The following is a 27,795-nucleotide window of genomic DNA, read 5'->3' as shown; positions in this document are numbered from 1 at the left end:
GGCGGGTTATCATTGTGTTGACTGCTGATTGTTCATTTGGAGACAAAATCTAACTATGTAGCCCAAGCTGGCCTCAATCTCACAGTAATCCTCTTGCCTCAGCCTCTGGAGTGGAAGAACTACAGGTATATACCATCATGCCCAGCTCCAATCACCTATGTTGGTAGTTTTAAGGTTAAATCAATATTTACTCAATTACCAGATTGTTATTTCCCTATTTCAACCTCTCCATTTGTGGAATCCTCACCAATTCATGTTTCAGTTAGCTGGGTTCTATCTGCAAGGAGTCTTTGCAATGAGGTTTACAAATGCTTTTGCATATTTGAAAATGTCACCATGCTGCACTTTATAGACATTTCAATCTAATGCCTGCCTCCCCACACCACTTCCCCTATATGCTTAAGACTGCTCCCTCATCTTCAGGAAGGCTGAAAAGTTCCAGACTGAACAGATTTCACCATTCCCCTGCGTATACATGTACAAGACCTTTATCTTTCAAGTTCAGTATATTCATCAGGACAGGTGTCCACAGTAGTGACTGTTGACTGCATTTCTTCCAGGTCACAGTGTGCCTTTGTGTCTACACAGCTATAATTAATGACTCTACTCCAAGCAAACTCATTCACCATGTTTTCTTTCCACTTGCTCTGCTCTCATCCTTAGGAACATCAGCCTTGCCTAAGGTGTATGCTTAGGGCTGCCTCGCACAGTGTCATCTCTCCAATCACCACTGCATCTCTGTTCCCTCCCACTGTGGTCTATGTAATGTCCCAAAGCTAAGCCTCCATGGAATCCCGATTTCTGAAGCTCTGTGACAACTTGCCGCCTGACACGAGTTTCATTTGTGAAAGTTTTTCACTCTTCCTTAAGGATGCCAGCTCACTAGCAAACACTCCTTTTATTTTCCCTTTAATCTTCTGCATTATTTCTTTGCTCTCTCACTTTACTTAGCTCATGTTGCCTATACACACACACACACACACACACACACACATATTATTTTTTTGTCTTTTTAAGACAGGGTCACACCATGCAGTTCAGGCTGACCTTGAGCTCACTTTGTAACCCTGGCTGGTCTGGAACTCACAGCAATCCTGCTGCCTCAGCCTGCCCAGTGCTGGGCTGACAGGTGTGTGCCACAGTGCCTGGCTTGCCTATATTTTCTGAAAGCAAGATGGTTTTGTCTACAATGGTACTCTGATTCCCAAGTGCTCCTTTTTGCAAAGTACATTTTTCATCTACTTGGCTTGCCATGTTCCTTTTCTTATTGTCTATGTACAGGTCCCAGGTCAGGACCTTTCTGCTCAACTCTCCATGGTAAACGGACATGGCTCTCTCTGGACCTGCTCCCCACTTGTGAAGATCTATGGCTTGTGATCTCTGTTCAGCTCTTTTGAGTGTTTACAGCAGAAAGGCAGCAGAATTCATGGGAGAGCAGGCAGCCAGGGCCTGGACTTGAGGGTCTACACTTTCCCAGGAACCCCATTAACTCCTCTGTTCTGGCTACACAGCCAAATCGAAATGCATGCAGACGGGGCTTAAGAGGAACTGGTTCACCTGAGATACTAACAATTCCTGCCTAGGTTATAAGCTGCTCCTTCAGGAGGCCACAGCGAAGGCCTCCACACAGCATCCAGGCAGATCCCTCTTCTGGCACTGCATGCTACGCTGCCAGGTGCAGGGATGAGTAGCTTCTACTGGCAGAATCTGCCCCCTTGCCAACGGTCCACACACCCCTCACCACCACCTCTCCAGAAGGTCTATCACTAACGCTAAGACACATGCACTCAGCCAGGGGCAAATACGTCACATCTCAGTGCGCACCCACACATAGGTTCACATCTTACTGTAAATTCCATAAGCGTATATGAATTTTCACTGCTTCTACTCTATTTTTGACTTAGTTTGTTCATTTTGAGAAGTTCCAAAAAAGAAATGTTATGTGACTATATATATTCATACTACCATATGTCCAACAAAGTATTAAAAACCTTTCAGTATGAAAAGGACATGCATTACAAGTTAAAATCAATGTTACTAATGATTTAGAGAACTTCTCATGAATGAAGCTTTTCAGGTGGGAGCATGGCAGGAAGTATGTAGTAATAAACAGCTTCAATCTCATAGATTCAACACAACTCAAAAACAATGCACACAAAAAACAAGCTTGTTGACTGCCTGTAGTTATTAATTAGAAGGTAAAAGGAGGCCGGGGTTTAGCTCAGTGGCATAAGTGCCTGCCTGGCAAGCACAAGGTCATGAGCTCAATCCCCAGCACAAGAAGAAAAAAAAAAAAAGAAACAAAGAAAGTAAAAAAAGGGGTTGGGGATTTAGCTCAGCGGCATAAGCGCCTGCCTTGTAAGCAAGCAGTCATGAATTCGATCCCTGGTACCGATAAAAAGGAAAAAGGCAAAAAAAAAAAAGAGAAAGTAAAAGGAAAATTTTTTTCCTCCAAATCAGAGGACAGGAAAAAGGAAAGGAAGAGTACAAGCTGGTTTTATGACTGTGCAGTTGAGTCAGGAAAGAAGAAAACACAAAGGAGCACACAAGGTATAATCTGAAAATTCACTGTTTTTTTCCTTTTTTTTTTTTTTTTAAATCTTTTTATTGGTACCAGGGATCAAACTCACAACCACCTGCTTGCAAGGCAAGTGCTTATGCCGCTGAGCTAAATCCCCAGCCCTGAAATTCACTGTTTAAAAGAAAAAATAATTACATTAAAAGACAAACTGCCATTAATCTCCTTCAAAATCATCCCCTTCAGGCTCGCAATATAGCTCACAGCACAGTGCCTGCTTGGCAAGCATAAGGCTGTGAGTTTGATCCCTGCTACCAAAAAAAAAAAAAAAAAAAATTCCCCTCACTTCAAACACACTTATCCCATCATTCTTGCCCCTTTCTGAAGCAGTTCTGGAGGTCCTCGATCATGAGTGCCTTTGCTGCACTATTTTGGCTAATTCGTTGTCCTGATTTTCCCTCTTGTCATTTTTACTTTGGGGAAAAGCCCTAATTCACTCAGTGCAAAACCCCGTAAATACGTTGGATGACGGCATGCTGCAAGGCCCTTCTTCTGCGCTCTCTTCCCCCTGGACGGCACACAGCAGCACAGTCACCAAGTGTTTCGATCACATGTACAGACAGACACTCTACAGAGAGACACTCACAAAATCCGATTTCCAGAACAACTTCAGAAAGTGGCAAGAATGATGGCTTAACTGCACTTGAAACAGGGAGGAGAGTTATACAGGGAATTAATGACAATGCCTCTTTTACCATAATAGTTATTTTTTATTTAAACATTCATCACATTTTTAAATCATCCCTTGTAGAGCACGGTAACCATTACATTAAAAAAAATAGCCTGTCCTGAAGTGTCCAAAAAATATTCAAATTTAAAAAATGACTATAACAAAAGATTCTATTCTTACATGATATAAATATAAACCAATAAGGCAAAACTGAGACCAAATATATTGGCCATATCAATGAATGCACGTATGTTTAACTCATCTGTCAATAGTGTAAAAGCACTTAAGTCACCCATTAAATGGCCTTTTCCTATTGGCTAACAAAGAAAAACTCAACAATTTATTGGCTCTTACTGACAAAGCAAACAATGCAGAGAGGGTAACAGAGATGAGCAAAGATACGCACCAGGCAAACTTGCAAATGAGAAGCAGCAAGCACACAGAAACCAGCTCAGAAACACAAGAGAGACAGCCACTCTACAACACTGAAACCGCGTTCACTTCCACAGGGCACATGCTATCACACTGAAGCGACAGCTCAGCAAAGATACAAGTTACTTACATGTAAGACCCCCCCAAAAAAGGGCAGCAACAACTCCCAGAAAGCAGAAACTGCAAGGGCCAGGGATACAGCTCAACAGCATAAGCACCTGCCTGGGAAGCACAAGGTCCAGAGTTCAATTTCCAGTACCAGAAAGAAAGAAACTGCAGATCTAAGGAGAAATAAACACAGTAGTAATAAAAGAGCACAACACAACAGTTGAAGATAGCGTGAGCAGACCAAAAGAACAAAACGGGAAAATTTAAAGCTAAGGTAGTTCATACAGTGTCTGACCAAATGCAAGACGTAATGTTTTCTTTCCCTAAACATACAGCACGTCCACAAACCAATCTTGGACCACAAGGAAATGAAGTTCAAAGTAAAAATCACAAACAGTACCCTTCTATCCAGGCTGGACTAAGAGTAGAAATTTAAAAAGTTACATGTAAGTAGCCTGCGTTTTGCTTGGGTCACGGCTTCACCATTAGGAGTGGCCATCTCTGGGTGTTCCCTTCTGAGCTGGACTTTGTCAGCTGCCGGCTGCAGACCACCTCTCACCATGGGCCTGGAATACGTCTTTGATTGGCCTTTTGTTATCCCCTCTGCACAGTTTGGCTTTCTCTCCAGAGTCAATATATTGTTGGATTTTTTCCTTTGTTAGTCAATCTGAAAAGGCCCTTCTGTGGATGATTTAAACTCTTTTATACTTACTGACAGATGCAGTTCTGTTTTGTGTGTGTGTGTGTGTGTGTGTGTGTGTGTATGTGTGTGTGTGTGTGTGTGTGTGTTTAGACAGGTCTCACCACATACTCTAGACTGACCGCAAACTCACGGTGATCCTGCCTTTCCAGCTGGGACAACAGGCATGTGCCACCAGGTCCAGCTCTGCCTGAATATTTTTAAAACATTAGTACTTGTAGAACATTGGGCCAGGCCAAGGATTTAGCTCAGGGGCTCAAGCACTTGCCTGGTAAGTGCAGGGTCTTAGATGACTTAGATCGCTGGTACAAAAAAAAATTGAGCCAAAGAGGAAAGTCAAAATGAAAAGAAACGTATTGGAAGTAATAACAAAAAAATTCAAATCTAATATACGGAATGTATCTGCTCATTTTTATAGTACAAAATACCTTTTCAATATAAAGAAAAAGTAAAAACTTAACATCCTACTCAGAAACGAAAGCTGGAAAACAAAAGAAATGCAAAATAGTGCTCGCTTTGGCAGCACATGCACTAAAACTGAACCAATACAAAGATTAGCATGGCCCCTGCACAAGGGTGACACGCAGATTCGTGAAGCATTCCACATTTTTTTTTTTTTTAGTTAAAAAATAAAAGATCTTGGTGAAGAAATTTTAAGAAAAAATAAATACAAAATAAGAAATGATGACAAGCAAAGAAATGAGTTAAACTGAGCATGGTAGTGCACAGCTATAATCCCAGCACTTGGGAAGCTGAGGCAGGAGGATCACTGGGAGTTCAAGGACAGCCTGAACCCTGTCTCAAAAACACCCCCCTAACAAAAAGAGGAAAAAAAGTTAAAAAAAAAAAAAAAAAAACTAATAAACCCCAAAGCTTGTTCTTTGAGAAAAGATCCACAAAATAAAAAACACACTAGTTGGGGCTGCAGACTTAAGCGCCTACCTTGCAAGCATGTGGTTGTGAGTTCGATCCCCAGAACCAAAAAAAAAAAAAATAAAAATAAAAAATAAAAAAAACTAGTTAAATCACTAAAAAAAAAAAAAAGGATAAAAATACAATACACATATTTGAGTGAAAATATAAAAAGTTTTTAAATTCAAGAAGCTACTAATACATACATTTGAAAAATCTAAAAATGGATCTTTGTTAGACAAAGACAACATACAAAATGTTCTCACTAGAGTCAGAAAGTCTCCCCACACACAGAGGAAACAGAAAAGTTGAACTCCCCCAGGAGAATGCGAGGCAGGAGGCAAACTATTATCCCAAGCCTTCTGATAAGGGTCACTGAAAGCTCAAATTCTCAACAAAATGCATACCTGCACCCCTCCCAGAGAACACAGACAGGCCTAAGTCGGGGGACATTCCACGTATCTAAGAGGTATTTAAAAATGTCAACATCGGGGCTGGGGATTTAGCTCAGTGGCATAAGTGCCTGCCTTTCAAGAAGGCGGTCGTGAGTTCGATCCCTGGTACCAATAAAAACGAAAAAGACAAAAAAAAAAAAAAAAAAAATGTCAACATCTTGAAAACAAGGCTAACACCAGGTATGGTGGTGCACACCTGGAATGCCAGCACTTGGGAGGCTGAGGCAGGAAATCATTGCAAGTCTGAGGCCAGCCTGGGTTACATAGCAACTTCAAAGCCAATCTGAATTACATAGCGAGATTCTGTCTCAAAAAAACATAAATAAGCAAGTGAAGGAGGTGTTCCAGATTTCCACGCAACTTAGAAGACAGAACGGCTAATGTCACAAAGCATAGCTCTGGTGGGAGGGGCCCAAGTTCCACAGAAGACCCTCAAGAGATCTGCTCACAGAACTCCAGACTGCATGGAGAATACTATTGCATTAGTAAGTTTTCTGGGCCAGGAATGGTGGTGCATCCCACTAATCCCAGCACTCAGGAAGCTGAGGCAGGAGAATTAATAAAGTTCAAGGCCAACATGGACTACAAAGTGAGTTCAAAGCCAACCAAAACTACAGAGGGAAACCTTGTCTCAAAAACACAAAAAGCAAAGTTTTCTGATTTTAACTGGAGGGCTTGTGACTATGTAAGAGAAAGTCCTTGTTATTAGGAAACAGAGGTGGATATTTGGCTTAAGAGTGTATGATATATGCAACCTTCTCTCAAACAGTTCAGAAAAGTAATAGTAGTAAGCACAGACACGACCAGATGTGACAGTGCACACCTCTAAACCCAGCCACTTGGGGAGACTGAGGCAGGAGAAACCCAAACCCAAACTCAGTCTGGAAAACTTAGTGAGACTCTGCCTCAAAATAAGACACATAAGGGATGAAGACGCAGCCCAGCGGTACAGCACACCTGGGTTTGTTCCCTAGTGTCACCAAGAGGGGTGTGTGTATGTGTGTGCAGAAGAACAGTACAAAAGACGGTACCAGCTGACAGCCTGGAAGAAGAGCACACAGTGCTCAGGTCTTCAGTACATTTTAAAATATTTCCAAATAAGCATAAAAATATTTTTAAAAATCATTAAACAAGTTTGGTCAAACCTCCTATAATGAATGTTATATAGGGCTGGGGATTTAGCTCAGTGGTATAAGCGCCTGACTGGCAAGTGCCAAGGTCCTGAGTTCAATCCCCGGTACCAAAAAAAGTAAGAATGATATATATATATATATATATATATATATATACACACACACACACACACACACACACACACACACACATATAAAAATGTGTCAATAAAAAGTAATTTTAAAAAAAAAATACCAGATCCAGGGGTTTAGCTCACCTTCCTAAGTGCCTGCCTGGCAAGCGCAAGGTCATGAGTTCAATCTCCAGTACCAAAAATACATAAATAAACAAATAAGTAAAAATTTAAAAAGTAAAATAAAAATAAAAAATCCTTGATCCTTACAAGGTACCTTGTAAGACATATTTAAAATAATTTGTATGTAGACAAAGTTTGGTCATGACAGGGGAGACTGGATTTGTGGCATATCTTCTGAAAGCTACACAGCAGTCATTCTTTAAATAGCTAAGGCTTTATTTTTGGGTCTAACAGATCCGCTTGTCCATCCCGCCCTGCCCCATGGCACACAGCTGTGCTCCTTTAGTTGGCCTCAGGACTTATCAGAGAATCCAGGGCTACCAGGATGAAATTTATTTGCTATTAACAAATAAAAACAGGGGCCAAGGACTCTTCCACTCAGTGCCACAGTGCTTGCTTGGCAAGCATGAGGTCTGAGTTTATTCCCAGTACTCCCCCCAAAAAATACAATAATTAAAATAAGTGCATGGTGGCACATGCCAGCAATCCCAGCACTTGGGACGCTGAGGCAGGAGGATCACTGCAAGTTTAACGCCAGCCTGGGCTACAAAATGAGTTCAAGGCCATTCTGCGTTGCACAGAGAAACCCTGTCTCAAAAAAATTTTTTGTTTAATTAAATATTTTTTATTTTATTTTTGATACTGGGACTCGAACTCACAACCTCCTACTTGCAAGGCAGGCGCTGTGCCACTTTAAATTTTTAAAAAATCAAAAACAAATCAACAACACTGATGTCAGGGTATAGGTCAGTGGTAGAGTCCTTGTCTAGCATTCAAGTTCCACACCACCAAAAAAAATCTGTTTAGAACATCTCTACTACACCATTAGTATCCACCAAGTTTTCCTCAGTACTAAATTTCAGAATTTAGTACTACAAAATGCTTCTTCACCTGTGAAACAGGAATTTCTCTTCCTTATGACAGGAATTAGAAAACAGTGATGCTCTCAGATACTCATCAGACAGGCAGACTAAAGCCAAAAGCAGGGACCAACTCCAGGAACTGCGTGTCTCAAGTTTAGGATGACTGTGTCTGTTCTCTGCCTTATTCCTGGTGACTGTTATCTGCATTTTACCACTTTTTGTTTTACTGTGATGTAAAACTCAATCAAAAACCACTTCAGCTCCTTGAGAAATAAAAGAACTACTAATGTGTGAAGGTAGGCAGTCAGCTCTTCCAGGCTGCTCCTTCTGGCCACACTCAGGACGCCAGGAATTCGAGACAACCAATGTCTTCCACAGCAGAACCTGTCCACAGGAAACCCTGAGAAGATTCCCTGCCAGTTTCCAAGCCTGGACGCCAGAGTTACTCCAGCCTGAAGTCCAACAGGGGGCCACAGGCAGTGATCTACTGAGGTGAATTTCCCAGTGAACAACTGCATTAATCACGAACCTAAAAAGGCCAAACTAAGCACATTTCAGATATTTATAGGCAGAATGATGAGTAACATCCCCAGCTGACTAATATTAAAGCTTTGGCAAACTCCATAAGCATGATTCTACTGCCAGCATTAAGAGATGCTTTGTACTTCGATAATTTTGCCAACAGCAAAATTATAAAAGCAAAAAGCACACACACACATGAAAAATAACCTCACCAGTTGCCTTCACTCTTGACACAACCAGACCTGCGAGTAGGGTGACTTTGGGATTTCAGGGGAGGGGATGTAGAAGGGAGGCAACAACTGGGGGAGGAGTGTTGCATCTCAGTACTAACCTGGGCTTGTGACTGGGGTACAAAGTAACTTCTAAGAGAAAAAGCCACAAAACTTCCGGTACCATGTGCATCTCAGGAAGAAAAATCAGCAAGAGCAAAGAGGCGGATTTTTCCCAGCCTGCAACTAGCACTGGTCCATCAGGAGAAAGCAAAGAATCCTCAGTAGGAGATGGGCTGTAGCAAACTGGAAGACACCCCCACAAGGTTGCCAAGGAAACCAAACCAATTGCACTTTTCTATAGAAAGGTTCACCAGGTTAAGGCAAACAGGCCATGGAATATTCTATGGCAAAATGATGAAAAGCCCTTCTTGAAAAATCTTTAAAGGACTTAAATTTATTCCCTGGCTATTTTATTATGCACTACATTCACACCAAGAAGCATGCTTGCATTCCCAAACTCCCAGCTAGCTGCATAAAGCAATTATTTTTCTAAAACCAGCTAAGCTGGACCACTGAAAAGTACAGGACATTTCCTAAGGTCTCTTTGAATACGTTAACATCGAAAGTGATCACACCCAAAAAGAAAACGCTTTCCCAAATTTAGGCTATTTTTCAAAATGAAGTCTTTTAAAAATATCATTTTGAAGAGAAAAAGTCAAGAATCTATGCCTGTTAAAACCCAGAGCTTGGTCTGAGTGTGCCATTTCAGGCTGGAAAAGCGCAGAGTGGGCAGTAAAAATGGTGTCAAGTTGGCAGAAGAGTGTAAATATCTCCACGAGTAGGTGGTAAAGAAATCAGCAGTCGGGAGAAATGCCACGTGAGGGCACAGAATGAGGGCCAGTGACGAGGACGTCGCCGGGAGGGAGACGTTAACTAGCAGGTACATGGCCCTGGAAGGACCTGCAATGAGCCATGCCACAGAAGCAGCACCCATCAGAGGCGGCCCCCCGAGACCCTGGACACCAGTGGGGCATCGTCCTCGTGGCAGAGCAACGCGGGGCTGCGGTCCCGGGTCACCCCACCCCTCGCGCCCGGCCATGGGAGAGGACAGGCGGCCACGGGAGAGAACAGGTGACCACGAGGGCGCACTCAGAAGGGCACCTCGCCGCCTCCTCCTCGATTCTTTCCTCTCTCGGCAGCAGGGGGACTTCCCGACGTCAAGGTGACACCTGGAGAGAAGCGGCCGACGCCGTGCGGGAGCGCGGACTCCGCGCCCCAACTGCCCGGGGGACCCCGGAGGCGGCACGCGCAGGGACCCTGCAAGTGAGGGGAACGCGGGGGCGCAGAGAGCGGGGGCGGGTGCCGCTGGGCTCTTACCCGGTACCACAGTCCACCACACAGGGAGGCAAGGAGCACGCCATGCTCCGGACGCGTGGCGCTCGGCACGCGCACCGCCGAAACTGTCCCGCGGCTGTCCGTACTGCAACCCTCTCGCTCCGCGTGCCGAGTCTCCCACGAGCCTCCGCAGCGCCGCCGACAGGAGCCCGGATGCTCCGCTGCCGTCGCATGACGTCAGCCCAAACCAGCCAATGAAGACATGCGCTCTCCCCACCCTCATCCGCCATTTTTAGTGCTGGCAGCGAAGCTTCTTGCCCCGCACTTACAACCTGATGGCTGGGAAGATTGGGTTTTATTTTTAACTGACTTAGGGTAAAAGTAATCCCATTTTTGAGAGCTAGCTCTTTCTCGTTCGTTAAGTGTCGACTGGAATGTCACTTTCTCAGGGAAGTAGTGCCTGATCACCATAACTAGGTCCCCCTCCCCTTACTCTTTTCTCTAAATCTGTTTCATGCCTAACACTTAAAGATTTTATATTTATTTGTAATCTGTCTCTCCTACTGGACTGTAGGTTTTGCTACAACAGAGCTCTTCTTTAATTTCTCTTTTTTGTTGTTGTTGTTTCTTTGTTGTTAGTCCTATGATACGTGGTCTTGTAGTCTATGTAGTATGTAGTCCAGGCTGTCTTCTGACTCACTAGGACCCTTCTGCCTCAGCCTCCCGCATACTGGGACTACAGGAGTGCACCACCACGCCCAGCTGTTGAATCTGTTTTACTATTGACCCACACTATAACACAGGTTTTTTGGTTTTTTGGTGCACCTATGACAAACACTCATAAATTGAATGAATAATTTCACCATATAAAGAAAAATGCTGTTAGAATGATGGTATCTACACATAATAATAAAAACATTTTAAGGAAAATTCTCATATCCAGTAGAGCACATAATTTATCCTATGAGAAAAAAATCTACAAAATACATGCCTAGTTAGCTCCAAGGAGTGAATGAACTTAGATTAAATCAACCACACTCCAAGATCTTACCAGAAAATATCTTTAATGCCAAAGGTGGCTGATCATCCAGAAATCCATAGAGAAACTGGGAACTAACGCACACCAACTGTGTGTGGTGTGCTTGCTACCGTTTGCCCTGTAATATATTATTGACTGGTATTTTAGGAGCTTTCTAGAGATGCATTGTTTCATTGCAGAGGGGTAAGGATTGAGACAGGGTCTCCCTTAGGTGATGCATGTTGGACTTGAACTCAATATGTACCCCAAGCTGTCCTCAAACTCACGGGGATCCTCCTGCCTCAGCCTCCCAAGTGCTAGAATTACAGGCATACACTACTTACTACACATGGCACCATTTTTTTTACTTGCCTATAAGGCTCAAATAAGGCCTAGATCTGGAAAAAATATTCAGGGTAACTGGAAAGAGAAATAGAAGATGAGAGGAGAAAAATGGAAAGGGGCAGGAGAATGGAGGATCCCAGGTTAGAACCCAAGATGCAAGGCAAACCTATTTTGTGTGTGTTGCTTTGAGCCCCTGGTCCGTTCCCACTTTTTGGTGACTTTGGTCAAAACATCCTAGATAAATTCCAGATTACAGACTGGCTGCATTGTCATGTCTTTCATTTTCCTGTATTTAATGCTTATTTCTCAAGTGCCCACTGTGAGCCTGCTTTTACATTAGACTAGTTGTGCAGCAGCAGGAAAAAGGATGCTTACTGTGTCGACATTTAAGGGTCTAGTGAGATGTAGCAGGAGGAAGAGGTAACTTTTTTAAAGATAGCATCTTTTTTAATTTTTATTTTATGAGTATTTGATCTCAGGGGAGTTGGTACCTCCACATAACACATCTTCATTCTATTTACTTCTCTTCTCTTTCATTCCCATCCCCCACCCTCCCATTTCTTGGTCCCCATAATAAACAACTCATTGTAATACAGTGCTGCGAGCCACTGAAACTGGAAACTGACCACATGTGCATGGCTGCAACATGGCTGGGCCGTGGCTGCCCCATGAAGGAAGAGCACCCAGGGCCAACCACATGGAGAAGCTGCTTCAGCCCAGAAAAACACCAAGCCCCTAGACAATCCAAGAAATGGGTTGCTGGGAGCAGGGTTGAGATTGACATTGTTCTTGGCAATGTATAAGTAAAGGTGCCACAGTGGTTGAGCAAGTCTTTTGCTCCCATCAGGAGAGTAAGGGCTCCAACTGACCCCAGCTTTGTCTCCTCTTTATTTTGTCATCCTGTCTTGGTCCTTCACCCCAAGAACCTCAAGAGCCACATGGGTCGTGGCAATCCAACGCAGTAAATGCTAAGATAGGACAAGACCAAGGTGCCCAGGAGGCCATTGGAGGGACCTAACCCCGACTTAGGAGTCAGTAGAGGCTTCCCTAAGCCACAGGGTCTAAGCTAAAACTCAAAGGATAGGTAGAAAGCAGCTAGGCAAACAAGAATGCAGGGAGGGAGAGAACTTCTAGGGTGGGAAACAGGGACATAAATAGGAGGAACTCAGGTTCACTATAATCCAATTCACATCACCAGCAAAGAAGCCATTAGGGAAATTTGAGACTGACATACACTAAAGGATATACCTTCTCACAGTGTCCCTTCTGCATAGGACTTCCTGTGGTCAACAAGAGCTGGCGGAAGATAAAAGACTTCCTGACTTCATAGCTAGGTGTGGTGGCACATGCCTGTAATCCCAGCACTCAGGAGGCTGAGGCAGGAGGATCACTGTGAGTCTGAGGCCAGCTTGGGCTCCATAGTGAGTTCAAGGCCAGCCTGAACTACAAAGTGAGACCCTGTCTCAAGGAAAAACAGATAATATTTTCCTGACTTTGATGATTTCCTCTACCTATCATTAACCTTTGAGGTATCAGAGGTGTTTCTGTAGGCAAGTTTTAAAAAAGGTGACAAAGCATGACCAAGTTTTCTTATATAACAGGAAGTCCAATAACTCCAGGAAAATTCAACAATGCAGTGATCTCACCATCACAACACACTGGGTTCCAACAGACTCTGCAGCTGGCCAAGCCTGCCCATGCCCTGCACTGCGATGGACAAAGGAGGTGGGAGGTTGACCCACCCTGAGACCCTTTCTGGAGAGGCAGGAAACTCATTCCCAGAAACCCTAGCTGCAAGCCTTCTTTGTCCATGAACCAGCCCCTTTCCTGGGCGACTGTCATATGGCACTTCCAGCACGGTGGCTTCAGGATGATGCCCTTGCCGTGCTGGAAGACAGAAAGCCAAAGTCAAGCTGCTGACAGGGCTGTGTTCTCTCTGCAGAGGAAAGAGGATCTGTTTCGAGTCTTCTCCTCCCTTCTAGTGTTGCTGGCAGCCTCAGGCTCTCTGGGGTGGCCACCTCGCTGCAGTCACATGGCCTCTCCCCGCTGCCTATCTGTCTATCTGTCTGCGTTTTCCCCAAATGTTTTCTTCTCGTTGAGACATAGCTGAATCAGATCAGGGCCACTCCCCTGACCTTCTTCTCCTGACCTCATCACATCTGCAAATAACTTGTTTCCAAACCTGATCACATTTACAAAGACCAAACATGACTTTGTTGTACATATGCCAAAAACACTCTCCAGTGCCATTTGGACTTGGTCCTAGACCATTGCAGACAAGCCCACCGGGTTGCAGAGGGATCCCACAGCCATACAAGACTGCCAGGGCCCACCTGGAATTTGATTTGATCTGCAAGAAGAGGTACCAACACTTGGGGGTACCCAGAAAAAGGATACACAGGGGAGGAGGGAGCTGTCTTCAGGATAAGAAGAGAAGCCTTATAGGACCCCAACCATGCTGGTACCCAGACTTCCATCCTCCAGAACTTTGAGGAAAAAAAGGCCTGTTTACAAGCCACACGGTTTATGGTATTTTGTCATGACAGCCTGCACAAACCAAGACAATTCTCAGTGTATTCTTCTGTGTTATCCCACTTAGATTGTAAAGTCTCATCAGTTAAAAGCCAGAGGCAGTTGGGCATGGTGGTACGTGCCTGTGATCTCAGTGACGGAGGGCTGAGACAGGAGGATCACTATGAGTTCAAGCCCAGCCTAGACCCTAACTCAAAAAACAAAGGAAGGAAGGTGTCACTTTCCTTCATGGGTCACCTTGCCTGCCTCCCTGACTTGCATGCTACATTTCACTTATCATAGTAGAGAAGTCCTTGTCAGCTTTCACTAGGAGAAAAGGCCTCTCACATCACGATTCTCCAGCAGCAAGGCAGAAGCCAGGGGTATGTGGGACCCAGCATCTCCTGTGTGGCTCCAAGATTGTTTCCTAAACTGCTTCCTGAGCCTGCCTCAGCCACCACTGCTCTCCAAGGGACTTTTGCAGGGCATCTTTCATTGCTGGTGATCGTGGATTCTCCTGCCTATGAAGACAGTATAAAAGCAAAATAGTCAGGCCAGTGATAGAGCCCAATGGCAAAGCGCCTTCCTAGTAAGCATGAGGTCATGAGTTAGGGTTAGAGTTAAAGAAAAAAAGTAGTCAGGGCCTAGAGAGTCCGGGACTCCTAGAATAAAGTGATCTTCATTTCCTGTCTTTAACTCATGGTGCTGGATCATGAAAGCAAAAGAACACTGAAACCAAAGGCTCCCTTCACAAACTGCCCACCCAGCAGCACTAAGAATCTTAAATCTCAGCCCCGTTGGCGATCTGTGTGTTCCCTGTTGCTAGGAGTATGCAGGCAGAAAGGAGTGCCCCAAGCTGAGAGCCCGTCCCTTTGAAAGCAGCTGGCAGGCTCCACTAAGAGGAAGGGCCTGTCACTGCTGTCAGCAGACCTTCCCAGGGTTTGGCGGGAGTGGAGGGTCCAGGGCCAAGCCAGAGTGTGCAGTGTAATGAAAGGTCCTTGCCCTCATATAAATTACCATACAGTTATGGTGGTGGTCTAACATGATAGAAACCAAAGCAGGAATGCACACTACGTTTGGGGGGGGGGGTGGGGTAGCCCTAATTGTAACTCCCTTTCTCTCTTTTTTTTTTTTTTTTTTCTTTTTTTTTTTTTTTTTTTTTGTGGTACTGGGGATCGAACTCACAACCTCGCACTTGCAAGGCAGGCACTTATGCTGCTGAGCTAAATCCCCAGCCCCCTTCCTTTCTCTTTGCATGTGAAGAAACCTCCAATCAGTTCCTCACCCATCATCAGTGCCTGCCCCATGTACCACTTCCAGTCAGAGGTGATATAACTCTGGCTTTCTGTGTCCGGTTGAAGGAGATAGCCCAGCCACCAAGGGTTGTGTGTACCTTTCCATGTCCTCAATGAATGCGTCCTTTTTTTAATTTTTTCTTGTTGTTTCTCTATTGCCCCAGAAGACTGGGGGTTTAGTTCAGTGGCATAAGCACCTGCCCGGCAAGTGTGAGGTCATGAGTTTGATCCCTAGTACCAAAAAGAGGAGGATGTCTATTGCCCCAGAAAACTCTAACAGGTAACTAAAGTTGAGCATAGATTAAAACCCAGTCATGCTCAGATGAACTCTGCTGTGTTTCTTTTTTGTTTGTTTGTTTGTTTGTTTGTTTGTTTTGAGACAGGGTCTCCCTGACAATGTCACCACATAGCCCAGGCTAACCTCGACTCGCAGCAATCCTCCTGCCTCAGCTTCCCAAATGCTGGGATTACAGGCATGCACCACCATGCCCAGTTTACTCTGCTGTGTTTCTGTCTCTGTTTATGGCAATTCCTCCATCTGGGGACCTGATCCTCTATGCTTCTTCTTTTTTTTTTTTTTTTTTTTTTTTTTGTATTGGGGATCAAACTCACAACCTCACACTTGCAATGCAGATGCTTAGATGCTTATGCCGCTGAGCTAAGTCCTGGCCCTCTTTTTCTCTTTCTTTTTCTTTTTCTTTTTTTTTTTTTTTTTTTTTTTTTTTTTTTTTTTTTTTTTTTTTTTTGGTACCAGGGATTGAACTCCTGCTTTATTTCTACTTGGTCTGCTTCTGCACCACCCAGCTGCCAAGAGCTGTTCATTCAGCACTCCCTTATATCTCTACCACTACTTTGAATTCCTAGTTGAGTGCTAGCTCAACTCCTCGATGGCCTCTCACTGGCCACACTGCTTCCAGGCTTTTGCAACTGCAGTGCATCTTTCTGGTAGATTATTTCACCATGATGGGCCTCATTACAAAAGGCAGAAAGTTGCCAGGCACATTGGCACACACCTGTAATCCCAGAACTCGAGAGGCTGAGGCAAGAGATTTGCCACAAATCCAAAATCAGCCTAGGACACGTAGTGAATTCAAGGGTAACCTGAACTACAAAGGGAGACTTGTCTCAAAACAAACAAAGGAAAAACTGCAGAAAGTTTCTACAGCTTTCTCCAAAACCTTGAATGCCTCTTTTTTACTATGTATTTGGCCCAAACGCTTATTGTGGCATTCACAGAGTCTTTCTGGTACCACCTCGCATTGTGCCCAGACATACCAGCCACACACTGTCCTCTATATTGCTATGCAGGCCCTCAGACTGGAACCTTTTTCTTTCCCTTCCTCAACCTCTTTGTCCTCCAGACAGTTCAAAGTACAGCCGACCTCTGGGGACCAATTCACATCCACTCCACTTATTCAGCCAACAAGTAAGCCACGTCTTCCTTTCTTCCTCCTTCCGGAATCAATCACTGATTCTGTGCCTGTGGTCAGAATCCAGAAAATGGAACCTGGAATCTGTGTTTGAATAAGTTCCTCTGTTCTGCCAAGCAGCCCTGCAGCTTTCTCAGTAACAATTTCCCATCCAGTTCCTATGGAGAACCGAATTACAGTATCTGCATTTACAAAGCATTTTCAGTACATTAGCACATTTAATTTTTCAAACATTCTCACCAGATAAATATTATAAATAGCTGTTTTCATCACATAAGAAAACCAAGGCTCTTAAAATTAGCATAGATTAAAATTGAATTTTGTTCTGAACACTACTATAGGCTTTCTGCAGAAAACAGGAAAATGCTAAAGGGTTGCAAAACCAGCCTGTGGTTTGCAGCAGACAAGGCCAGAAGGGGTCTCCATGGTCTATTCTTTTAGCATTTCAAACACACTCTGTACGTGGGAACCCTTTGTCATTAGTGTTTTCTATTTCCAGTAACAGATGCCGTGAGCTCCCATCAGGCAAGCACTGTAAGTTCTAGCCACTGAGCAGCCTCCAATAAAATGTCCATTTTTCTGCTAGTGTGAACTGAAACTGCTGAGCAGGGTACTTGGACTCTGAGCCAAGGGGACAGCGTGTGCTGCCAATGCTGGACCCAGCCATGCTTTCTCTGCATGGCCCCACAGCAGTCAACAGTTGGGACAAGCTGTCCTTCCAAGGGTCTCTCCTGTCCGCACCAATGCTCACTCTGCAGCAGTGCTGGAGGCAGCGTGGCAGGGATACTCATGCAATTATAGTAGAATAGATGAGGAAAGGTGCTATCACTTCCAAAATCTCTTTTGCTGAGAGCGTTGGCCTGGGAGTCGTAAACTATGCTGGGAAACTCAAAGAGGCTCTCATGAAAGGATTGGCAGGAATGACTGAGCAGCAACAGGCAGGAAGAGAGAAAAAGGAGCCTGCTGTCACTGTGTCTGAGTTTTCACACAGCCTGAACTTCACTTGCAGCCACGTGTACATAAAGAGTACACAGAAAATCACAAGAGGTTTCCACGTTTTATCGTATCATTCCTCAGCCTTGCCTGACTCAGCAAGCTGCGTCGATGCTCAGCAGGAGCAGCGCACACTCAGGCACATGTGGTGCCACACGCATGTAGCCCCAGTGTCACAGGCAGTGAGACGGGGCTGGGCCTGAAAGGAGCCAGTGCAGAGGACCTTGCAACATTGAAAGAGACTGACATTTCTGCTTCAGGCCAGATCTCAAGACAAAAGGCAAAACAAATGGAGTCATACTCTAAGTATAAACATCAGGGACTGATACTCTATATAGGTATGGGTCACCCAGAAGACTTCAGGAGTCACCATCCCAATACCCTACAGAGCCACTGATTTTTAAGCATGCATACTTGCTACATGACTCACTTCCCATTTGTCCCCCATTTAATCAATTCTACCTGAACAATTGATCTTATTGGCTGACCGTAGTTCCGTCCCACCTCATGCCCACCTGTCTGCCAGTTCTCATGGTTTCCCATTTTGGACCCATCTTACCTTGTGGTTTTCTCTGTAAAAGTCCCTAGAAAAGACAGAGTCTTTGACAACCCACTCAGGACCCCTTTTGTCTTTCTCCCAGACAGAAGCTTTCTTTCTCTCAATAAATATATTCTACCCTTAACCTCCATTGTTCCTAAAATTTATTCTTTGATTTTAGAGAACACAAACTCATACTGGACATCTAGTTGTTGAGAGTTTCATTCCCCTATAACACCAGCATCCAAGGGGCTGAGGCAGGAGGATCACAGTGATTCTGAGGCCAGCCTAGACTACACAGTGAGTTCAAGGACAGCCTAACCTACATAGTGAGATCCTGTTTCAAAACACCAAAAAATAAGGCATGCAGAAAACCATACAGTTGCTGTATCCCTCATAATATATAGGATTCCAGCTAGCTGTGCATTAAAGGAAAATTCATGCAGCATCCTGAATCCAATTATTTTTAATTATATCAATTTACACCAAGGAAAATGTATGAAAATAATTGTATATGTGGGAAGAGCTCACATTTTGAAGTTTCTTCAAATCTGACGTTAGAAACTTAAGTATTTTTTTTTTTTACCAAAATCATATTCAGCATCCCAGAGCTTAGCTTCTTTATCTGACAGCAAGATATTCTAAGTTTTTGAGTTGATAAAAATATCAGGCCCCACAAACTGGGAAGCATCAAAATCAGTGCTACCCAGATTAGGCCCTCCTCCTATGCTTAGTAATCCTCTTCATTTTAGATTTCTATGGCCCACGTTGCAGGACTCTATTTTGGCTACTTAGATTAGAACAGGGTGTGAAAAGTGTTGAGATGGATCATCCTCAGAATTATGAGACATCTCTCCCATAATGGAGATGAGCTCCGTTGAATTATTCATGTCCTCTTACCAGCTCTCCCTCATGCTCAAGGATACCCAGTGGTTATGACAGAGCTCTGGCTCAGGAGCTGAATGGTCCATAGGGTGAAATCCAGGCCTTGAGGACCCAGGCCTGATTTAATTTTAGCTATGACTTAAGGTGCCAATGACCAGCAGGGGACTTCTAGGATGTCCCAGAAGAATGTTCAGGGAGCTGGGGCTCCGGCCGCAAAGAGGACCAGCCTCATCTCCGGGACAACTGGAGGGATCTGGCCAACTGCGTCTAGCCACACCCCTCTGCCTCCTCTGACAAGAGATGCAAAGTGTCACCACTCATCACTGCACAGCGAGGATTTTCCCAGTCCGCTGCCTGGCTGTTAGCTGTGGGGGCTTTGGCTCACCACCTAGTTTCAATTATCTGGCCCCATCATCCCCATAAATGTATTCGTGCTTGTCAGAATCCGTTCCCCAGTTTTGGCTTGGACAACTGAGTCTCTTAGTCATCCATTAAGCCATGCATTCCGTCATCGGCCCGGATACATTTGTCATGTCACATGGGCACAGGCAGCCTTCAGGCTCTGAAAAATCACAGCACTGTCCTCTGACCTCCTAAGCCCCCAGTATCATGGGACTCTCCTCTCTTACAGCTCCCCAAATCCGGGGTCTTAGCAAAACTTGCCAGCGAGTGAAAGAAGGGAAGAAGTGGTGGAGAAAAAGAACCCAGCAGACAAGAGATGTCGTCCACAGGTCTGGTGGAACTGGTCCACCTGAGTCCCTTCCACAGCAGGATGCTATGATGCCAGGAGGCTTCATCTCCTCCAGCACCACCGCAGGAGAGATGGGATTAGCCTGCCGGGCGCCACAGACTCCGGAGTCCCTTCTGTGTCACCCAACCTTTAAAAACATAAACAACTCCAGGCATGGCCAGGGGTCCCCCCGGGCTGCCCACAGTGTTACAGATGAAGGGCTGTTTTCGGTGTGCAGGACCCAGAATACACAGGGTGGGGGAGAAGGCATGGTTTGCTTTTATCCCCCCCCCCCTTTGGTTGTTTATTTTATTTTATTTTTTTTGTGTGTTTTTCTTTTTTATCGGTACCGGGGATCGAACTCACAACCACACACTGCCAAGGCAGGTGCTTATGCCGCTGAGCTAAATCCCCAGCCCCCAGTTGTTTACTTTTTGAAAGTCTGGACAACTGCCAGAGGCACTGAGTGATGACTAATGATGACTACTGCAAGAATTTTTTTTTTATTTTTTTGAGATAGTGATGTCACTATGTAGCACAGGCTGTCCTTGAACTCACTATGCAGCCCAGGCTGGCCTCCAAGTTGCTCCTGCCTCAGCCTCCTGAATGCCTGGATTACAGGTGTGCACCACCACTCCCAACAGTCATTATATTTTTGAGGCACAAAACCTATAGAACAGAAATTCCCAAGGAGAGTATCCTGAGGTAGACTGCCCCCTGCTTTCCACCAAGTAAGTCCTGGCTTCCAGGATGGCAGGCAGGCCATGTGTGATCCAGTCAGTCACATTATAAAGGAAGCTGTGGCATGAGGTCACCCCAGCACCCCCACTGCAGGAATAGAGTTGGGGCGCAGTAAGCAGAATGTCTAACATTCTGTGTATGGGATAAATAAGTTCAGAGCCCAAAAAAGCAAATTTACTTGTTGTTTTAGTATTAGTACTTTATTTTTCTTAGTATGTTTGCAGTACCTAAGGATTGTGTCCATTGTATGGATTTGGATAACACATCTTAATTCTTTTTCCATCCCCTGCCTCTTCCTGCCTTCCCACCCCAAAGAATCAAATTTAAAATGAGCTCATTTAGTAGTCCCAGCACTCAGGAGGCTGAGGCAGAAGGATCACTCTGAGTTGGAGGCTAGTCTAAGCTAGTGAGTTCAAGCCTAGTCTGAACTGCATAGCGAGACTCTGTCTCAAAAATAAAACTAGGGGCTGGGTATTTAGCTCAGCGGCATAAGCACCTGCCTTGCAAGCAGGCGGTCGTGAGTTCGATCCCTGGTACTGATAAAAATAAAAAAGACAAAAAACAAAAATAAAATAAAAAATAAATAAAACTAAACAAGAAAACAATACTCATCTTTGTACTCAATGTGTCTTTAGGGGTGATTTGATGTAATTTTCAGAACTGAGTGGTACTATTACTGGTGTCATGTTTGTTTTTTTGTTGGTTGGTTCTTTTATTTATTTATTTATTTATTTTTGGTACCAGGGATTGAACTCACAACCTCATGCTTGCCAGGCAGGTTAGTTGGTTCTTTGAGACAGGGTCTCTCGATGTAGTTCAGGCTGGCCTTGAACTCACTATGTAACCCAGGCTGATCTCTCAACTCTTAGTGATTCTCCTGCCTCAGCCTCCCAAGTGCTGGGACTACAGGTGTGTACCACCACGCCTGGCTATTACTGTCACTTTATAAATAGAGGAAGCAGGTTTAGAAATTAATGTTGGATTCAGAATTCAAATGCAACATCTAGACTTTGAAATCACACACTCCAGAAAGAAACCAAATGTGTCACACGCAGCAAGATGATAATGACACTGGGGTCCTCATGGGATGCAGTGTGAGTAGCAAGAAGCAGTAGGGCCTAAAACCAAAGGGAAGTGAGTTCAAATTCTGATGATGCCACCTTTCTGCTATTTCCCTGGGGAAGCCCATTGCTGCAAAACCCCACGCACTCATCGGTAAAGCCAGAGGACAGAAGTCTGGCTTAACGCAATGGTACAACAATTAAACAATGTAGGCACCGTGTGTGTATGTCTGGCACTTTTCAGGCTTCCATGAGTGGTGCCCCCACTTTGTCCCCTGCCTTGGTGATGGCCTGGGCACTGAGAAATGTGCAGTATCCAGCAAGAATGGGGCTGGTTTCACCAAAACGGTAGACTCAGGCAATGCTCCATCCTCCTCTCTTCAGTCTCCAGAACTCTACTGGGAGATATTTAAAAGCATGTCCCAAGGTAATGTCCAGGCAGCTCGGCCATCAAAAATATTTTCCCCCCGCCTGTAGCAGCACCTTCTCTCAGGAATGCAGTTCTATTTATGGTCCTCCCTGAAATTCCCTGCAGCTGACAAAAGAGAAAAATGATGGAAGTTCTCGAGCTAAATTGGATGGCCTGGTAGAATCAATCACTAACACCCACCTACACAACCCACAACTAACTCTTTGTTGGCTTTGCAATGTCATTTTTAGGGTACCAGGCACTGGGATGTCTAAGGAGCAACGCACAAGACCATGAGAAATTCAAGAAAGCAGACATCCATTTTACAAGGATGCACAGTTCTGACCTTGTGCACAGATTTCATCAGGACCTTGTCTCCTGTTACACGCACCATTCCGTGGGCTGGGTCTGTCACCTTGGACCAGTTGCATGACCTAAGTGTCCCTTTAGTCACCAACAACATTGGGATATAAAAATACCCTCATCACTGAATTGGGGAAGTTAAATGATCAGCAAAAGCTCTTACCAATCCTCTCATCTGTTTTCCCACATAGCCCGCATTCCAGTGAGGCCACAGTGAGTCAAAGTAGCCAATATTCATGGCATAAAGTTGCTTTTGTTGTGCAGGGGGAGCCTTGGATATGTGTAGAGGAAGTGGTTGTAGGGATCCTGCCCACAAGTGGGATGGTGGCAAGGTATAGTAAGATTGCAGTAGGAGTTTAGTTCAGCTGGGCAAAGAACTACAATGCCAAGGCGCTGTCTCAAAAAGATATCTAGGGGCCAAGGGTTTAGCTCAGTGGTGTAGGTGCCTGCTTAGCAAATTCAAGGTTGTGAGTTCGATCCCCGGCACCAAAAAAAAAAAAAAGATATTTGGTTCACAGTTCTTAAAGTTTCCCTTGCCTGAACCTAAGAAAAACACCCTGCTGAAGTTGGTGTCATCAGTATTTTATATGAGGAAATCTATATTTTACATAAGTTCCAGAGAGATTAGGGAATTGCCTAAGATCTCAGAACAGGAATTTGAATAGGTTCCTCTCACCCGAAGCTCCATAATGCTAATGCATCTAGCAAGCACAAATCAATTCAGCTATTAACTTCTCAAGGGATATTTTTATTTATTTATTTTTTAATTTTGGTACCAGGAATTGAACTCACGGCTGCGCACTTGCAAAGCAGGCACTTATACGCTGAGCTAAATCCCCAGCCAGGATATTTTTATATTGTTCTCTAGATTTCATTTTGGCATCAATAACCAAAATATCTGAAGCCAGTGCAGTAGGATGGGTCTATAATTCCAGATACTCAGGAGGCAGGAGGATTGCAGAAAGCCAAGGATTCAAAGCCAACCTGGGCAAAACAGCAAGACCTGTCTCTAAAAAAAGTTTTTAAAATAAAAACCAAAGTGCTCTATCCAGCTATAGGGATTCAGAATCTGAGCAAGACAAGAGGAGGTCTGAACCAGGGGTTCCAGCGAAGGGTACTGAACAGACATGTTAGTCTCAAATATTTCATCATATATTACTACCAAAAAGTGTTTATCTAGAATGTAGACTCTTGGAGATGAAGAAGGAGTTGGGGGCTGGGGATTTAGCTCAGTGGTATAAGCGCCTGCCTTGCAAGCAGGCAGTCATGAGTTCGATCCCCAGTACCGATAAAAAAAGGAAAAAGACAAAAAAAAAAAATTAAAAAAAAAAAAGAAGGAGTTGGGGTAAAAAGCTAAACAATTCAAAAGGTTCAAGACGTTATATCCACATACGAATTCCCCAAAACTAACATCACAATTCTATACTACAAACACGCACTAATAAGAAACAAAACTCTTTTTTGTGTATTTGTTTCTTTGAGACAGGATTTCACTATCAAGCTCAAGCTGCTCTCAACTCACAGTGACCCTCCTGTGGGGTCCTCCTAAGTGCTGGGATTATAGACATGTGCCCCCATACCCAGAATTCTGTATGATTCTAAAACGTCACCTCACTGGGGGAAAACATTGGCTGAGAAGTCTCAAGAACAAGATGTATAACCATCAAGGGACTGTGTACTTTATTATAGTATCTAGCAATGTCCCCAAGGCATTTAATATAGTATTTTAAAAATAACTTTAAAATTAATAATTGTGGCTGTTATTCAAAATATGAAACTTAAATACTTAATTAAAATCAAAATATTATATTTTTTTCCTTCACTCTAGCAATCATGACAGTCAACCCACTGGAAAAGAAAATTCAAGAGGACTGACAAGCTTAGTCCTCATAATTGTGCTTTCTAGATGATTGATCGATTACTGCAGCTATGACTGCGTTGTGGGTCAGAGTCTTGATAGAAAAATGGAAAATTAGATTTGACAAGTTGATATAAATTTTCACAAGAATATAAATTTCAACTAAAATAGTTGTTAGCATTTTCAGCGCGATAAATGAGCAAAGTATAAAAGTAAAAAGGAGCCTTTATTCCAAGGACATGGAGAGGAGCCCACAGCCATAGGCCGTCTGGCTTCCTCTGACCAGAACTAGGGGTATGGGACATACATACAACCTCTGACCAGGGTGGTGCTTAGGGCGGGCATTGATGATGTACGAGGAGCTGATTAGAACTTCCTTCCCATGCATTGGGAAAGGAAGAAGGAAATTGTAATAGGGAAAGGAGGAAGTGACCTTAGGGTAAACATTCCCTGATTCAGCCTCCCACTGCCAATCCTGTAACTTATTCTGGGGCAAAACTCTTTCAATAGTGTGTATATACACACACATATATATCTCCTGAGTGCTGTGTGCCACCACACCCACCTTTGATTTTTTTTTTTTTTTGTTCTGTTTTGTTTTGTTTGGTACTGGGGATTGAACTCATGACCTTGAGTTTGCCAGGCAGGCCCTTATGCTGAGCTAAATCCTCAGCTCCACCCAGCTTATTTTTAAGGTATTATCAACATTTGGAAAGTGTCCTTTGAAGGAGTTTTGGCCCAGACAGGACACTGAAGCCGGTGAAGCCTTAAAGGCAGAACCAAGGAACTCCTATCTCCCACACCCCTAGGAATTTACCTGTGACGTCATCTTCCCCACCCTCTAAGACCTTACCTATGGCGCCAAACCAAGACCAATAGGCTACCCGTGCACCCTTGATGCCCCTTTAGGTTCCACCCCAAACCGAGGCTACTTACATAACCCCATGCCACGTGTCCGCCAGAGAGAAAGGCGGACTCCAGCGGTCGGGGGTTTTGGTTTTCTCTCTCCATGTTCTCAGAATAAAGGCCTCTTTTGTTTTATACTTCTCATCTTTGGGATATAATCTTATCATCCTTGATATCAATCTCTGGCCTAGGGACACTTTATTCTGAAGTTTCCTTGTGACTCTTACCTGCTCCCCAGCCCTCATCGACTGGCTCACCCTCGAGGTCAAAAGGCAGTGAAACTGTCCCCATCTGCAGGTGGAGCAAGGAGGGTCAGATGTGATGGCGCTTTGAGAAATGAGAAGAGGGATGCAGATGTCTGGGGTTGTTATTAATAAGTCATAAGCTATGAGTTATTTTCATAATAGTATCATAGTACTGAATAACCACAGTAATATGAACTATCATAATAACCCTGATTAATGATCTCAAGCCAGCATAGACTGGTTCTTAGATTTAGATGATATTGTACCATTTAGCCTCATTAGAAGACAGCTTTTAGGGGCTGGGGATTTAGCTCAGTGGCATAAGCAACTGCCTTGCAAGCAGGCAGTCGTGAGTTTGATCCCTGGTACTGATAAAAAGAAAAAGACAAAAAAAAAAGAAGACAGCTTTTACTAAATCCTGGGCATGGAGAGATGCTTCATTCCCACATGCTGTTTGCACGCAAGACACTAAAAATCCAACTGATGGCAGTGATCTGGTTGCTTTAGGGGCCAAACTACTCTTTGAGGTAGACCAGAATCATGCACACAGTGAGGGAGGTTTTCTGGGAAGATGGTAGAGTGATGAGCAGCAGAGAAAGAGCCTCTCAAAGATTTGGTGTCAAGACAATGGAACAGAGGAACGAGAGGAAGAAAAGAAGGAGGGAAGTGGATCCTCGGGACCCAAGAAGGATCTCCAGAGAGAATCAAAGCCCATGGGGAGGGTGAAGGGAGAAATTTCAGTGAAGAAGAAGCAGGTGGCAGGCAGCACTTTCTCCCTAACCACAGACTCACTGCATGGGAGGGGCAGCCCAAATCTGCAGGTGCACTGTGACTGCTGTAACCCCGGAGGCCTCCATGGAGAGACACAGCAGAGAATGGAGCAGGGGCACAGCAGGCTGCAAAGGCTGGTGAGTCACTCAGGTTCAGACCTCCGCTAACAGAGGGCAATTGACAGCCATTTTGGAGAGAGGCCAACTGAGCTCAGAGCTCACAACAACCGTGGGCCAACTCCATCTAGTGGCTCCCAGTAATATAGTCAGGGAGCCAAGTTTAATCCTGCAGGGAGCAGAGTTTAAGTCAACAGGAGGCACAGGGACTGTTGCAGGCTGAACAAACCTGGTTACATGTCACAGCCAGAAACCAGCCCCAACTTCAGTGGAATCCAAGGTGCAGACTTACTGGGATATTCCACTACCCCACCATAAAGTTATGGCTGGCTTGCTGGAATTAATCAATCTGGATTCTCTCTGCCCACACTGTCTACCAGTGACAGCAGAGATGTATCTTAAAGTGGGCATTTTTTTCTTATTTTTGTCTTTTATTGTTCTCTCTTTTCTTGGTTTTATTTTGTTTTGCTTTGCTTTTTCTTAATTGTTCTTGTTTTTATGTAAGTTAAACAAGGTATCTAGTTTTTTGTTGTTGTTGTTTGTTCTGTTCTTGTTCTTATTTCCTCTTCCTCCTCTCTTTCCGGGCTGTCTTCTTCACCAGTTTCCCAGTTTGTGTGATCATCCTTTGTCCTCCATCCTTTGTCTTGCTTCTAATCTCTTCCTCTTCTCCTATTTCAGTATTTTCCCCCAATCCTTTTTAAGTTTTCTCCCCTGAGAGTAAAATGGCCATGTGGAGGGCACATTTACTGGGACAATTTTCTGGTTCATTTTAGATTGTGTTATATAACCACCAACCTAGTTCATATGGTTAATGGTAGCAAATTACTAGTTACCTAAATTTACATTTTCTAGGCTGTGTTTGATGTTACTGTTATTGCTGATTTGTAATACTTTAGCCAAGGCAACATAATTGCTCTAATCAGTGTGCCAAGACTGAGACTACCTAAGAATAGAAACAATACTTCAGGCCAGTGCCAAAGAACCAGGTGCTAGGCCAAATAGGCAACAACTCCTCATGCCCAGTAAATTGAAGAGGTGGGATCTTGCAACAGACTCAAAGCACAAAAGCTAGCTATGGCTAGAAGACATCTCTGAGAAGCAGTCTGTCTTAGTTACTTTATGCTCGTTGCTGAGACAAAATACCTGAAGCCCAAAGTTGGGAAAGGAAAGGTTTATTTCTTACAGTTTTGGGAGGTTTCAGTCCACACTCAGTTAGCTCCAAGACAGGCAGGCATGGCTGGGCTGCAGTTCATGGCAGCCGCCAGCAGCAAACTCGAACCAGCAAAGAGAAAAACACACCTTCTTCCTGCCATTACATCACATCCTGGCTCCACCCCTACGTGGGTGAAGCACTGACACCATCA

General features: G+C 44.2%; 1 protein-coding gene and 1 non-coding gene across 8 annotated transcripts in view; one reads left to right on the top strand and one right to left on the bottom strand.

Annotated features, from left to right (window-relative positions):
• The window catches only part of Actr3b (actin related protein 3B), a 59,448-nt gene extending 49,020 nt beyond the window's left edge, over positions 1-10,428 (bottom strand). For 2 of the 7 annotated variants that reach the window (XM_063250808.1, XM_063250816.1), the window contains exon 1: positions 10,259-10,427. In XM_063250808.1, the coding sequence (XP_063106878.1) occupies positions 10,259-10,302 (44 nt within the window). In that variant the 5' untranslated portion in view covers positions 10,303-10,427. Of the gene's footprint in view, positions 1-3,810; positions 3,903-10,258 lie in introns of those variants that run through there. The other 5 variants (XM_063250817.1, XM_063250811.1, XM_063250809.1 and 2 more) reach the window with 5 other exon arrangements.
• On the top strand, positions 4,996-5,099 carry LOC111756830 (U6 spliceosomal RNA). Its single transcript, XR_002791238.1, has one exon. It is a non-coding gene; the product is annotated as a U6 spliceosomal RNA (small nuclear RNA).
• Positions 10,429-27,795: the final 17,367 nt, after the last annotated feature.

This window comes from Cavia porcellus, unplaced genomic scaffold (genome assembly GCF_034190915.1).
Source record: "Cavia porcellus strain 051 isolate PalLab524CR breed Dunkin Hartley unplaced genomic scaffold, mCavPor4.1 scaffold_6, whole genome shotgun sequence".
Taxonomy (NCBI): Eukaryota; Metazoa; Chordata; class Mammalia; order Rodentia; family Caviidae; genus Cavia; species Cavia porcellus.
The sequence above is the reverse complement of the archived record's forward strand: the minus strand, read 5'-3'. Positions and strand labels throughout refer to the sequence as shown.